The 13131-nt window shown below is 49.4% G+C and overlaps 1 protein-coding gene across 1 annotated transcript in view; it reads right to left on the bottom strand.

The window, feature by feature from the left end:
* LCTL (lactase like) overlaps window positions 1-2991 on the bottom strand; it is a 108033-nt gene extending 105042 nt beyond the window's left edge. Inside the window, exon 1 of the mRNA XM_039389124.1 lies at window positions 2928-2991. Within this exon, the coding sequence (XP_039245058.1) occupies window positions 2928-2991 (64 nt within the window). The remainder of the gene's footprint in view (window positions 1-2927) is intronic.
* Between the last annotated feature and the right edge of the window lie 10140 nt (window positions 2992-13131).

Raw genomic sequence — 13131 nt, 5'->3', positions numbered from 1 at the left:
AAAGGGTCCCGGAGGAACTTCTAATTGTTGCGGAAATGCTGATTTAAGGTTCCAGGATAATTTTCGTGGACCGGTTTCATGGAATTAATTTTCGTTTCACATCTTTTCTCGCATAATTAATTGGGTTGGGGCAATTAGTGGAATTTACTGCTGTCTCCTGCTATGCTGGGGAGAGTCCCCACAAGGCACGAAGCCCCTCGCCGTGATGGTGACCCTGCTCAGGGTCCTTCCAGCTCAGGGCTCTGCTTCTCTGACCTGTCCAGGGAGAGCTGGGAGTGCAGCAAATCCGTGCTCCACTGGACTTCTCACTTACTCTTTTCCTCCCCTTCATGTGTGTTGTCTTCTAATAATCCCTTCCCTCTGAATCCATCGCCCGCAGCGCAGACATTAGATAAATAAAGCTCGTGTGGGCCCAGAGCCAGCCTGCATTGCATAAATACACTGAGGGCTGCAGGAGTTAGGCTTTGCTTGCTGAGACAGCTTAAGTGCTGCTCCTTACTGGTGTGGGGTTTCCTGACAACTGGAGGAGGCTGAAATGGGCCGGGCAGGAGCAGGGAGGGGGTGATGGACACGGCGCTGCCACTCAGGTTTGGTCCCGTTGGGCTCCGTGGCTTTCCAACAGCCAAGGGGGTGTTTCCCCCTCCCCAGTTCCATCTGTGCCTGGCTGGGATGGAGGCAGTGACACCGAATTTCTAAGACAATAGAGGTGGAAGGTCTCAGAGGGTCCGTGCTCTCCTTCTCAGGGGTGCTCACAACGCTGCTTTCAGAGGCACGGCAGCTGCTGCAGGACTGGAACAGGGCAGGGATGAAAGAGTGTGAGGAAAGAATTGAACTGCCTGACACCACGGCCCGTGGCTGTCTGAGCTGAAGATGGGGAAACCTGTTTGTCTGGCTTTGGCTTCATAAGAAGGTTCAGAGGTGCCTTTTCTTGTCATAAAACTCACACATGTCACAGGTCCCCAGGGCACGACCCGGGGCCGAGAGGAGAGAGCTGGTGCTGTGGTCCATGTGCCTTCTTCCCCTCCCACCAGGGACTGCAGGTGAATTCTCTTCCCATTTTATTCCAGTCACTTCACCAGCTCGTGCATGATTGGGAAATACAAAAGATTTTCCAGGGCTTTCCCTGCATTAGCACCATGAAATTTCTTTCATTTCAGATGTCTGCTGTCACTGAAGTCACCGTGCTCTCAAATGTTATTACATTAATACATCATCCAGGCTCCCAGGCTTTGGATGATATATGGACACATTTGTGTCTGACTTCAGAACCCTCCAGGGACACATCAGTCAACAACACAGTCTCAGTTCAGAGCAGATACTGGTGGGCTGGGTGACTGTGGGCCAGACCCTCACAGAACTGTCAGGGTTGGAAGGCACCTCTGGAGATCACCCAGTCCAGGGTGACAGGTGACACAGGAACAGGTGGGTTTGGAATGTCTCCAGACAGGGAGGCTCCACACCCTCCCTGGCAGCTGTTCTAGTGCTCTGCCACCCTCGGAGTGAAGAAGCTCTTCCTCACCTTGAGGTGGAACTTGTGTTTTAGTTTATGGCCATTGCTCCTCATCCTGTTGCTGGGCACCACTGGAGAGGACCTGGCACCATCCTTTGACACCTCTTTGAGATATTTGTATGGATTGGTGACATCCCCTCCCCTCCTTTAGGTGTCAGCTGGCAAAGCCCCGTGGTGGGGCCGTGCAGGGACTGACAGCAGGTGAGGTGTGTCCCCCACAGCCCTCGCGTTCTGCAGCGTCCTGGCTCCAAAGCAAACAAACAGACCTCATTCTCCTGCAGCACTGGGCAGCCTGGAGCCATTAGCCCAGAAATCAGGGTGTGCTGGGGCCGAGGCTGTTCTGGGCAGTCACTTGTGTGTCCTGTAACTCCCAGCTGGAACACACGTCAAGGAACTCGGCTCTGACCAGGCTCACTGGCCTCCAGGCTCCTTCTCAGCCTGTTTTCTGTTTGGGCAGAAAACACAGTTATTTGGAAACATTTGAATTGTTTTGAATATAAGTATCCTTCCAAAAAAAAAAAGGTATTGATGGCCTGGCACCTTTATAAAGAGCTTTGTGCTGTGTTATTCCTCTCTCCACTGTAACAAGGCTCTGGTGCCAGGACCGTAGTCCTGTAAAACATTTGGAAATGCCAATAAATTCAGAGGCACGGTTTGGAAGCTGCCAGCTGGAGTTTGCTGGTGGAGCTTAAACAAGTTGGGCATATCTGCTTAATCCTCTTTTATTTGACAAGGTGCAGTGAGAGCAGAGCAGTGAGTGTGACTGGGGGTTTTCTTGGAAAAGTTTGGGAGAGGCGAATCTATAAGGAGCTGTGTTAAGTTTGCCTCCTCATCCTTGCTGCTCAAACATTCAGGCCCTGTTATGTCAGGGAGATGGTAGGTGACCCTAAGGACACTTCCATGTGCTTGTTGGAAATGCCATCCTTCAGATTCCAGCAAAAGTGGATATTTCATTCTTTTTGGTTGTTCACTGGTTTCCAGCTGAAAGCTAAACCTGAGTTTGTGAGCTCTGGAGGGCATGAAGGATCTCTGACAGCTTTTTGCAAATGTAGGGGCACTAAACTCAAAGGCTTGGCTGGATTCCAGATGGATGAGTCTTATCCTGAAACCTTTAGGTTTCCCTTATACTTAAGGGAATTTAAGATGTTTTGCACTTCTTAGATCTCTCTTGATTATAAGAGACTTGCCCAGGTCACACAGGAAATCTGCTGGGGAAAAGACACATATCTCAGTTTTCCAGACTTCCCAGAGAGCTTGTGGCCAGATTAAGGGATGTGCTGTGTGAGGATGGGCTGAGGTTCCTAACAAGTGATTCCCAGAGCAGCCCTGAGCTCTGGGATCCTCAGGGGAGCACCTGCGAGAGCCTCTCAGCCTCCTTTCCTTCCAAAGGGGAAACAAAACCCCCTGTCTTCTTTACCTGGCAGCCTGTTTTCGTGGAACTCAAAGAATTTAATATCTCTGAGGCTGCTGAGCTTGGCCATTGCGGAGTGTGAGCCTGGGAATGCAACCAGGTTAAATAGGAAGCTGTGGTGCAGCGGGCAGGGTGATGCTGCTGCTGCTGCATCCAAGGTCACAGAGTGCCAAGGGTGATTCCCAGCAGCATTCCTGCTGAGCCAGTCCTGAGGAGCAGATATGGCTCTGTCTGTGGGACACAGGCTGAGAGTCTTTTCCTGGGAGATATTGGGACACACCAGTGAGACCTTCTTGAAAGTCCTGATGCTGCTTGGGAAGAGTCTCTGGCTGTGGAGCTGTGCCATGCCATGGGTTTTCACACTGGCTTCTGGCTCGTAAAAAAGTGCCTGGTTTGGCTAAACCCAAATCCTGAGAGGCCTAAAATCAAGCAGAGCTGCCTGTGACACGTCTGCTGAGCTGATCCAAGTCCTGCTGCTGCTGCTGCTGCCTTTGCCTCCACAAGCTTTGGGAAGCAGGTGCCAAGTGCATGTCTTGGCCTCAGAGCAGGGAAGCAGATACCTCTGGGAAAGGCTGGCCAGGAAGCTCCCTATGGAGTGGGAATTTGCCTGCAGAGTCCAAGAGCATCCGTGGCTATGGTGGTGTCTGTGAGCTTTGTACCTCTGTGAGCAATTAGCAGCCCTGCTAATTGCTTTGATTTGTAAAGTGAGGGGCTCAGGAAAGCACCGAGCAGGAGAGGGAACGTAGATGAAAAACAGACCTTGATGAAGTGTCTCATTAACTAAAAAGGCAGAAATTTGGGGGCATTAACCCACCCCCCACACGTGTGGAAGGCTGGTAATAATGTCTTGGAAAACAGGCAATAAACAGATGATCAGAGCACACCTTGGAGTGGGTTCAGGTTTGTGCTGCTTGTGCTTTTTAGAGGTGTAATTCCAGTGACATGGAGCTGGGATAGTGCAGGATCTGGGCTCTCTCTCCCCTGCCTCTCTCAGCCTGGTGCCTTTTCCTTCCCACGTGCTGAGCTCACAGGGAAGAAAATAAAAAGAGGATCAGCCTGAACCAGTGGGAAAAAAGCCCTTTCCAAGGGTAGCAGAGCTCAGGGAGACAGGATGGATCATCCAACGAGCATTGCCACAGGTATCTTTGCTTCCAGCTTAACTTCAGTCATTCCACAGAACAAATTCAACCTGACCAAAACCAGCCTGTTGGAGTTTGGGGTGGCTGGAGCTGACACCTAATGAAAGGCGCTGGGATTCTCTTTGTTTTTTTTTGCTAACAGAAAGGAAAACAGAACAGCTACATATCATCCATCTGAAAAAAAAAAAAAAAAAAAAGGCTGTAATTACCACTCCCAGAAATTATTTCTTATTTAATGAAACGTCTCTTTAGGCTGAACAAAGGAATTTTCAGAGAGGAGGGCACTGAAGGGCGGGACAGAGAACACAGGCAAGAGCGCAGCTCAATTACAGGGAATCAAATCCTCTCGCCCTTCTGACGCAGTTTGTGGGAGATCTCATTAAAACCTTGCCAGCCCAGAGCAAAGGCTGCTTTTTCCTGCAGATATTCTGGATCTATTTATACTGATCCCACCACTGTGAACCACTGGCTGTAGTTGGCCAAGAGGCCTGAGGGACACACGGCTCTTCCCCGCGTGCGCGGCTCGAGAGGGATCTGCTCTCTTTCCTACCAGCCAAATCCTGATAAATTCCCAAAGCAGGGATGCTGCCAAGTCTGGGAACACCCTCTCCCTCATCAGAAGGGAAAACTGCTGTGGATGAGTCGCTCAGGCAGTGGGAAGGAGGGTGGAAGTATCACGGAATCATTACGTTTGGAAAAGACCTCTAAGGTCGTTGAGTCCAAGTTGGGAGCAGGGAGCCTTTGGAGGTGTCTCCCTCCCTCTGGAACACTGGGACCACAGGGGTGGGGTGCTGTTACCAAAGAGGAGACACATCAGGAGTCAGATGGAGGGAAAGAAGGTCTGCCTTCCCTTGGGAAGTGGCTGCAGGAGGTGGTGTCCGTGGTGGGAACCACTGGCCTTGGTGTGTGATGGAGGTTTATTCACCCCGTGATGGTGGGGAAAAGCTTTATCCAACCTGAAGTGAAGCTCATCATCCCTCTTTTGCTTTCTGTGCCTTTTTTTTTTTTCATTTAGTTTGTTGTTTTTATTTATTTACCAACAGTGCTGCCGGTGCATCTTTTATTGCTTGGATTAAATAAATCCTGTGCCCTGTAACACACAGTAAATTCAGGTTGTGTAGGAAATAGCAGAGGCTTTGACCTCTAGCACTGCTATAAAAGCAGCCTTAGGAAAATCTGAGGTGAATAATGCAGCTGTGGAAATCACCTTTCTCCAGTTTATGCTGGGGAGGGCGAAAAATCTCCTGTAATTAAGGCAGACCCTTAGTCTTTGGTGTTAAGTTTCATGGGCAGGTTCAGGGATGGAACATGGGATCAGTCTCCATGCCTAAGGAAAGGGCTTCATGAGCTGAAAACAGGGCACACCATTTCTGAGTCAGCAGGTCAGGCCAGAACCAGGTGAGGGAGGAAAGGGCAGCAAAGGGACAAATCTGGAGCCCAGTTACAGCCCAGAGCAAGGCAGCAGAGCCCAAGTCCTGGTGACCTCGAGCCAGGCCCAACTGCAGGAACTGGGATCCTCTGGGGAGGTGAGAGCTGTAGAACGTGGTGTTTGGTGGGACAGAACAGCTCCAGGTGTTCCTGCAGGACCAGCTCTCCTCAAGCACTCCCTTTCCTTTTGGTTTGGGCTCCACCAAACCCTGGCATAGGACAACTTGGGCCAGTATTCTGGGGCACTTTGGGGTTTGTTCTGATACGAAAAGGCAGGTTGTGACCAAGGAGAGACACTGTGCTGAACTCTGGCAGCCCTTCGGAGCTGTCCCAGCAATGGCAGCTCTGGGCCTGTGTCATCCAAGATCAGCAGCAGCAGAAAACCAGGCAGCCCATTGGAATCCCACCTGCTTAATGAGGGTCAGGAAACTTCTGAAATACATGGTTAAGCAGCAAATTCTAAACTACCCTTCCCCTCAGGCTGGTCTGAGAAGCTCTTTGCTCCGAGGACTGTTGCACTCTGGCAATCACCCCAAGATAATTAACTAGTTTATTCTGTCATGTTTTGATAAATTCCAACCTTCACCCACTGGCTTACCTTGGGGAGGTTTGGTCCATGTGCTGTCCAGTGTCTGTGGGATACAGGCATTTGTTCTGCTCTTCATTAATTCTTTCATGTTTAATATACTTGGGAAGGAAAAATACTGATGGAGAAATAAAGAGCAACTTTCTCAGCGAGGGCTGCAGTGCCTTCAGTGGAACCCTGATTCACCCCAAGTCAAGTTGTTGTAGCCTTGTGAAATCATAGGTTTTCCTGCTACAAATTGATAAAACATACCTGTTTGCATTTAAAAACTGATATCCAGGTGCAGCACATGGCTGTGAAAAATGCATAACCTGACCTCAGCGGGATTCAGCTCTGGTTTTGGGAAAGCCTCTTTGGCATTTGTTAGCCAAGGAGAATGCAAATCACATGCTGGAATGATTAAAGGATTCAGCCATTGCCTTAGCTCATGTTTTGACTCTGCAAAGCAGGTGTAACTTGCACTTGACTCCCAGTCAAAAACAGTTTCTAGCAGCAAATCTGTTTAGAAGAGTTCCAAAAATGAGTGGGAATTGAATATCCCGTTGCTCCCAGGCTGCTCCAGTGGAAGCCACCCTTGGAATGCCATTCTGGGGGTCATCAAGGGGGGTATTTACCCAACTGTAATTAACTTAATCAGCCACTGGGTATCAGTATTGTCTCACATCAATACATAAAAAAAGGTGTTTTTATGGAGCTGAACAACTCAGGTGCTGTCAAGGCTTTGCTGGGGCCGGAGCCGGACCTGCCTCCCGGGGGTGGGAGTGGGGTGGGCAGAGGGAGAGTCACCTCCAGCCTTCAGATCCCTCCAAAATACACTGCACAGAGCTGTGTCCATGCACCTGGAGGAGAGGGGAAGGCAGCACAGGGATGGGGGGCAGGATCTTGGCAGCAACCTCATCACCAGGGAATTGCTCTGCCCGTGCTCCGACCACGGACCTTGGGAAGCTGAGCACAGCACGGGCTGGGATGAGCTCTTCCTCTCAGGGAAAGGCCTGTGCAGTGTTTATGTACATGAACTCTGTCATGGGTGTCAGACAGGATTTGGGGATGTTAATCCAAGGCCTGGCCTGTGCCAGGTGTGAGGAGTGTCCCTGTGACAGAGGTGGGGACAGTGTTGAACGACCTCAGTGCTGCTTTGGCGTGAGCAGGTGAGGAACAACCTGGGCTGGTGGAAGGTGTCCCTGCCCATGGCAGGGGGTGAAGGAGAGGAGCTTTAAGGTCCCTTCCAACCCAAACTCTTCTGGAGTTCTCTGATTCCATGTGACCTTTTGTCTGGCAGAATTCCTTACGTGTGGTGCCACTCCTTTCCTGCTGACAGGCAGTCGGGCTTTTGTTTAATGGGATGTCCCAACCAGGATGCCCAAAGCCAAGAGGTGGTGCCCAGATGCTCCATGAACATCCCTGGGACTGCCCAGTGTGCAAGTTTAGCCCTCAGCCCACTGTGGGGTGGCTTGGAGGCTTTTAGCTCTCTGTGGGATGGACACAGGAGGCAAGAGCTGGTGCCCTACATGGAAGTGCCACCTGAGCCAGGAGTGTCCCACTGCCTGGGCTTCAGCAGCAGGAACACTGGCAAAGCTTTGGGCAGGTTTTGCTCTGGGCCCCCTCATCATCTTCACTGGGGATGGGACTCCAACACTCGTGGGATTTCTGCCTGAGTTTCCATTCAGTTTTGGCTCCAGGTAACAGTTGCTTCCCTCACTGCTGCCTTCCAGGCTCGCTTCCCTTGCCAAAATGCTAATTTAGCCCTTCAGCTGTGTTTAAAAATAAAAGATCCTCCACTTCTCAGGGTATTAAAAGGCCAAAAGGAATATAAAAAGTTCACCAGACTGGTCAGTTCACTCCCTGCTGTGTCTTCCTGGGGCGTTGCAGCAAAAACACAGGCACAAAATCCAAAGCAAACAGCTTTTCCTGGGCCTCCCCTGGAGCCTCTGGCTCTCAGCTCAGTGCCCCTCTCCCTCCAGCCCCTGCATCCCCACCTTGCCTTGGGCAGTGTCAGCGTGTTCCCAGCCTCTGGTGGCATCTTCTGTACCTTTTCAGCCACACTTAAAGGCTACTTTTCCAACGCCTGACTCGTCCCCCTTCTTGCTTTCTCCTGGCCTGAAAATTTCCCACCAACTTCTGGGCTGTTTGGGCACAAGCCCAACAACAAGGATTTTTCCCCTCTAGTCCCTTCTGGAGTGAGGTAATATATCCACATCCTCCCTGCTGTTCCTGCCATTCCCAGGCCACCCCACAAAGAGACCCTGCTGAAGTCCTCTGCTTGACTTTATATCTGTTTTAGAACCAGATGTGGCATTTTTGGAAGCTGCAGAGGGATTTATTTTAAAATCCAAACAGGATCATGGCAGTGCTTTGGGTTTCAAAGAAGCTCTGTGAGGTTGGTAAAACCTGGAGGAGCACAAGTTTTTTATTTATTCCTCCTTGGTCAAGGTCTCATTTTGTAATACAGGAAACTTGAACAACTAGTGCAGAAAAAAGGTTATTTAATGGTTGGAAGTTTCAGTGTTTCCTGCTCTCAGTGCTGGTCATGACCTTGAGTACAGGGATGCTCTGCTTCCAAGGGAGCTGTGGATTGGGACTGGAGTTCTTGGATGAGATCCTTTTCTTCCTTAGGTTTCTCATTTCTCACTAAGTGCAGCTTTATCTCTCCTACAGAGGTGAAAAGGTGCCACCCTGGAGCAACCACGGAGAAGGAGAGGTCTTGTTTGGATTATTTCTGTGTTTGGGGCAGTGCCTGGCTCAGTTTAGGGCTGGTCACTGTTTGCAGGTCATTTGTGTCCTTCCAAACGAGTTGTCCCTTCCCAGAGCTGATGGATCATGAGGGACATCAGCTCTGCAGGGCTTGTATCAGTGAGTGCCTTCAAATGGCATTCCCATTCCCGGGATTAACCCCTGGCTCAGGTTAACCCCACGCTGCTGTTCCCTGCTGTCAACCCGCTCTGGTCCGTGGGAATTTAGCAAAAGCCATTTGATGGACTCAGGAGCAGGGAGGATCAAAGGCCACAGCCAAGGACTGTGCCAGGCACTGCTCAGCATTTCCACAGCTGAACCCAACAGCGTGACGGAAAATGAAACTGGGACGGAATAAAATGCAGTGGGGATGTGGAAATAAGAAAGGGAAAATGCAACTCTGACTCTTCAGCAACAGTGTGTGGCTTATAAAACCCCAACATGCCCAGTGACCATTATTCTGCAAAGATATTTTTCAGTGTAACTCACGTTGAGGCATTTGAGTCCAACAGCTTCCCTCCAGGACATGCCTTTCCTCAATTAATGCTTATCCTGTTGGCATCAGTTCTGCTTTTTTTTTTTCCCCCCATCAAATATCTTTTTTTTGCCCCAACAAGAGAGACCCTAATCATTTCAGGGTGCTTGCCACCTACTATCAGTGGTTATTTTGGGGATAGCTGAGCAAAGCTTTCGAATGTCTGAACTGCATTAAAATGAATTGTTGGCATTCCAGCCCAAACCTCAGGAGGCAGGAATCTGCCATGAGAGCGTGGAGGGAAGCACTGTTGTAATAAAGGATATGTGTAATGAGGTTTGATGTGCTTGAAATTCAAAGTCTGCTCCACATTAGGAAACAGTCACTGGTTTAGCAGAATCGGTTTCAAATTGATCTAATTAAACTCCTAGACAGCCTCAGTGTAGACATCTCTTCATATTGGTTTTTGTCCATTCTTAAACCAGTTTTAAGTGGGATGTTCTGGGGGAAAAAATGCCCGGGAGCTCCTCAGAGGAGGTTCTGCGTGTGCAGGTCTGGGCTAAGTTGCCACTTCAGGTTTGCTCTCCATATCTTGCTTCTTGAGCTTCTTGTAAATCTCATGTTTGTTCTTCTTTAACTCTGGACTCTTGTTGACTTTGGGCACCATTAACTGGTCCTGGATGAGGGCACAGGGCTCTGGGAAGGAGGAGGATGGCCATCCCAATCATGTTGTGTCCAACGAGAAGCAAACCAGGCGTGCTGTGAAACCCAGAAAAGAGATTCTGATCTCTTTTGATAAACATGGGACTCCAAATTGCCCTCAAGGCTGGACATTCAGTGTCCTGAGTTCAGGCACATGGTTCTGGTGGGCTTTCCAACCCGGAATCCACACCAGGGTTGGATCCCTGACAGATTCCCAGCACGTGAAGAGCAGCACAGGACTGGTAAAACCTCCCTGCAGAACCAGATGTCTTCAGTGCTGCTCTGCAAAGAGCACCAGTGTCTGACAGGTCCATCTAGAAAGACTTTGTGCTCCCAAGTGAGAGCAGTTCACATCCCATTCCGAGGAGTTGCTGCTGGCCTTTGGAGAGGCAGCATTCCCACTTGGAATAACGCAGCAGCCTCAAACTGCCACTGAGCTGCAGGACCATACCAAGGGATGCAACTCAAAGAATCCCTTCTGGTGGGAGAGAGAGGCTCTATGGATCCCTTGTGGTGGGAAAGAGAGGGTCAATGAATCCCTTGTGGTGGGAAAGAGAGGCTCAGTGTTGAGCTCTCTCGATTTTTCTTTGCAGGAGAAGGAGTGATGATGCCAATTCTGAACTCACCCATGGACTTTGCCGAGGTTAATGCACCCCCTGAGAGTGTGGAACAGAACTGTCTGTCAAACCAAACTGGTTTTTGGGGCAGGGAGGTGGAGTGCATAAAAGTACATTATATTCTGTTGACCGTTAATTGTATAAATAAACCACAACTAAGAATGTTTTTCTATGCCACTCTGTTTTCTTATAAAACAGAGGGATTCCTGGAGCTGTGTGGAAATTCCATAGTAAACATAAAAGCTGGCAAGTGATATCCATCCTGTGGGATATGGAGAGAGATTGGCAGCTCTCTGTGGATCACGGGAGCAGGGGAGGCTGCAGGTCTTTCCCCAGATGACAGCAGAATGGAAAACTCCTGCAGCTCTGACCTGACATGCCCTTCCTGGGAAAAGGAGCTGTCATTCCTGGGGGCTAGAGAATCCCTCTGCCCTTCCTAAGACAGCACAGGTGCTTCTTTATGAGGATTAGTGATTTGAACATGATGTTCTGGTGTCGAAGCCCTTCCGGAGGGCAGGAGTGGTTGCAGTCATTCCTTTATGGAGAAACCAGTGCTCTGCTCACATCCATGGTCTCCAGAATCACCTGGTGCCCAGGAACCAGGAGGCATCAATAGGTTTTTGGGAAAACTTTTAAGGCACTTCTGAGTGATTCTGACAGCCTGCCTGTGGCTAATGAAAGGTTTTCCACATTCCTTTCCATGTGCTTTGAAATGCCAGAGGAAATGTCCTGGTGACTCAAATTATAGGTGTTACTTGGGAGTAACTGCTGCATTGTTGTTGAACACCTGGAACTGGCAGCAGGCAGGCTGTGTGCTGGAAAAAGAAGGAATTGGGCACTATCAGCTGCCCCTTTCTACCTCCAACAACCAACAGCCCTGCCCTGGGCTTTGGAATGGAGGGGTGCAAATGGCCATGGGATGAACCTTGTCCCATTGCCACTCCCTGGGTTGGTTCTGTCCCTCAGAACTTCCTGTTCCCTGCTAAAACACCAGGGAATTTAGTTTCAGTGTCAAAGCATTCATTCCACAAATTTAAGGCTGGATTTGGATGGGAATCTTCACAGATATTAGGGATGTGCACAGAGGATAAAGCATATCTTCCTTCCATGGAGAAGGACAGCGGGGATGTTCTGCTGTTATTTATTTAATTTATTCAACATCTTGACAGTAAAACCCTTGGAACCAGGTTTGCCAAAGATGCTTCTTTTTCTTCCAACTTATCTCCTCTCAACCTGTCTAAGGAAAGCATTCCTGGCATGGCAGAGGCAGCCCTTCATCCCCCTGCTTTGTCTTTGAACTTGGGTTCTCCAACACCTTTGGGTCATGGCCAGGAGGGAAAAAACAGAGGCTGGTACTGCCAGTTGGCTGCATGTTCAGTGTGCAAAGGTGGTTTTGAAGGAAAAGCTTCCATTTCATGGCAGAAGGGATGGGAGGACAGGATTGTTGTGGCTGTTTGCATGACCCGGTGCAACACGGCGGCTGCACGTGAGGTGAAGGGCCAGGAGTGCTCCAAACTCCTCCCAGAGGCAGATCCTGCTCTGGTGGATTTGATACAACAAACAAGTCCATACCACAGTCAGGTTTCTCACCTCAGGGTGACATCTACCATGAGCTGACCTGGCAGTGTTGGCTTTGTCGCAGGGACTTCCTGAATCTGATTTCCTCTCTTAGTGAACCTGCCGAAAACAATCCCCTGACAATGCTGCCATGGTTTGTACATGTCAAAGGATGCCAAAGGATGTGTAGTTTGGAGCTATTTGCTAATATTTATATACCTCTAATTGTCTTATCTGACTGGTTTACTGTGTGTGAATTAGCAGCTGGTAAAAATAAAGATTGAAATGGGACTTTGTGATGGAAATGGGACCAGCGTGGCTGTTCAGAAGTATAGGAAAGAGAAAGTAGTCGTGATCTGGGATCCAGAACCGATGACCCTGGTGAGAACTTTGAAAGACCCCTCTGTGGTGCCAGTATTGATCTGTCTGGTGTGGACATAACGCTGGGTGAAACCCCAGCGGAGACACCTGAGGAGAACTGGAGGCTGGGGACAACCAGGAAAGTGGCTGGAAAATGGAAATTAAAATAAAGCAGGTCTTTCATGTATAACCTCTGTAGGTATTAATGGCACCAGTGCAGCCTTGATACTGCAAGGAAGTTGTGGAGATTTAACTGGTTGGACTGGTGTCCTGCTGCTTGGTGGGTGCATTGAGGGAGAGGGACTGGGGTCTCTTTCCTTTGGGTGATGCAGGAAGGATCTCTTCTAAGTGCCTTTTAATGTGCAAGGTCCTAGTTAGGCTGGTGCAAATCTGCTTTTTAGATAAGGCTAAAAATTGCCAGTGTTCAGTTAAACAACTCCTCGGTGTTTGGTCTAAGGCACATTTTGGTGAGGGAGTTCTCAGCCACAGGGCTCAAATCAAATCAACAACGAGATCAAATGGCATCTTTTTCGTAATGGTGGCAGCCTTTTTGTTCCTTCTCCTGATTTATGACGAGGATTCCTATGGCTTGATCCTATGGCTTCCATGGTTTGAT

The sequence above is a fragment of the Pipra filicauda genome, unplaced genomic scaffold, assembly GCF_003945595.2.
Source record: "Pipra filicauda isolate LSUMZ 115617 unplaced genomic scaffold, ASM394559v2 scaffold70_size2993248_pilon, whole genome shotgun sequence".
Taxonomy (NCBI): Eukaryota; Metazoa; Chordata; class Aves; order Passeriformes; family Pipridae; genus Pipra; species Pipra filicauda.
Note: the sequence above shows the minus strand (reverse complement) of the source record. Positions and strands in the feature narration are given on the sequence as shown.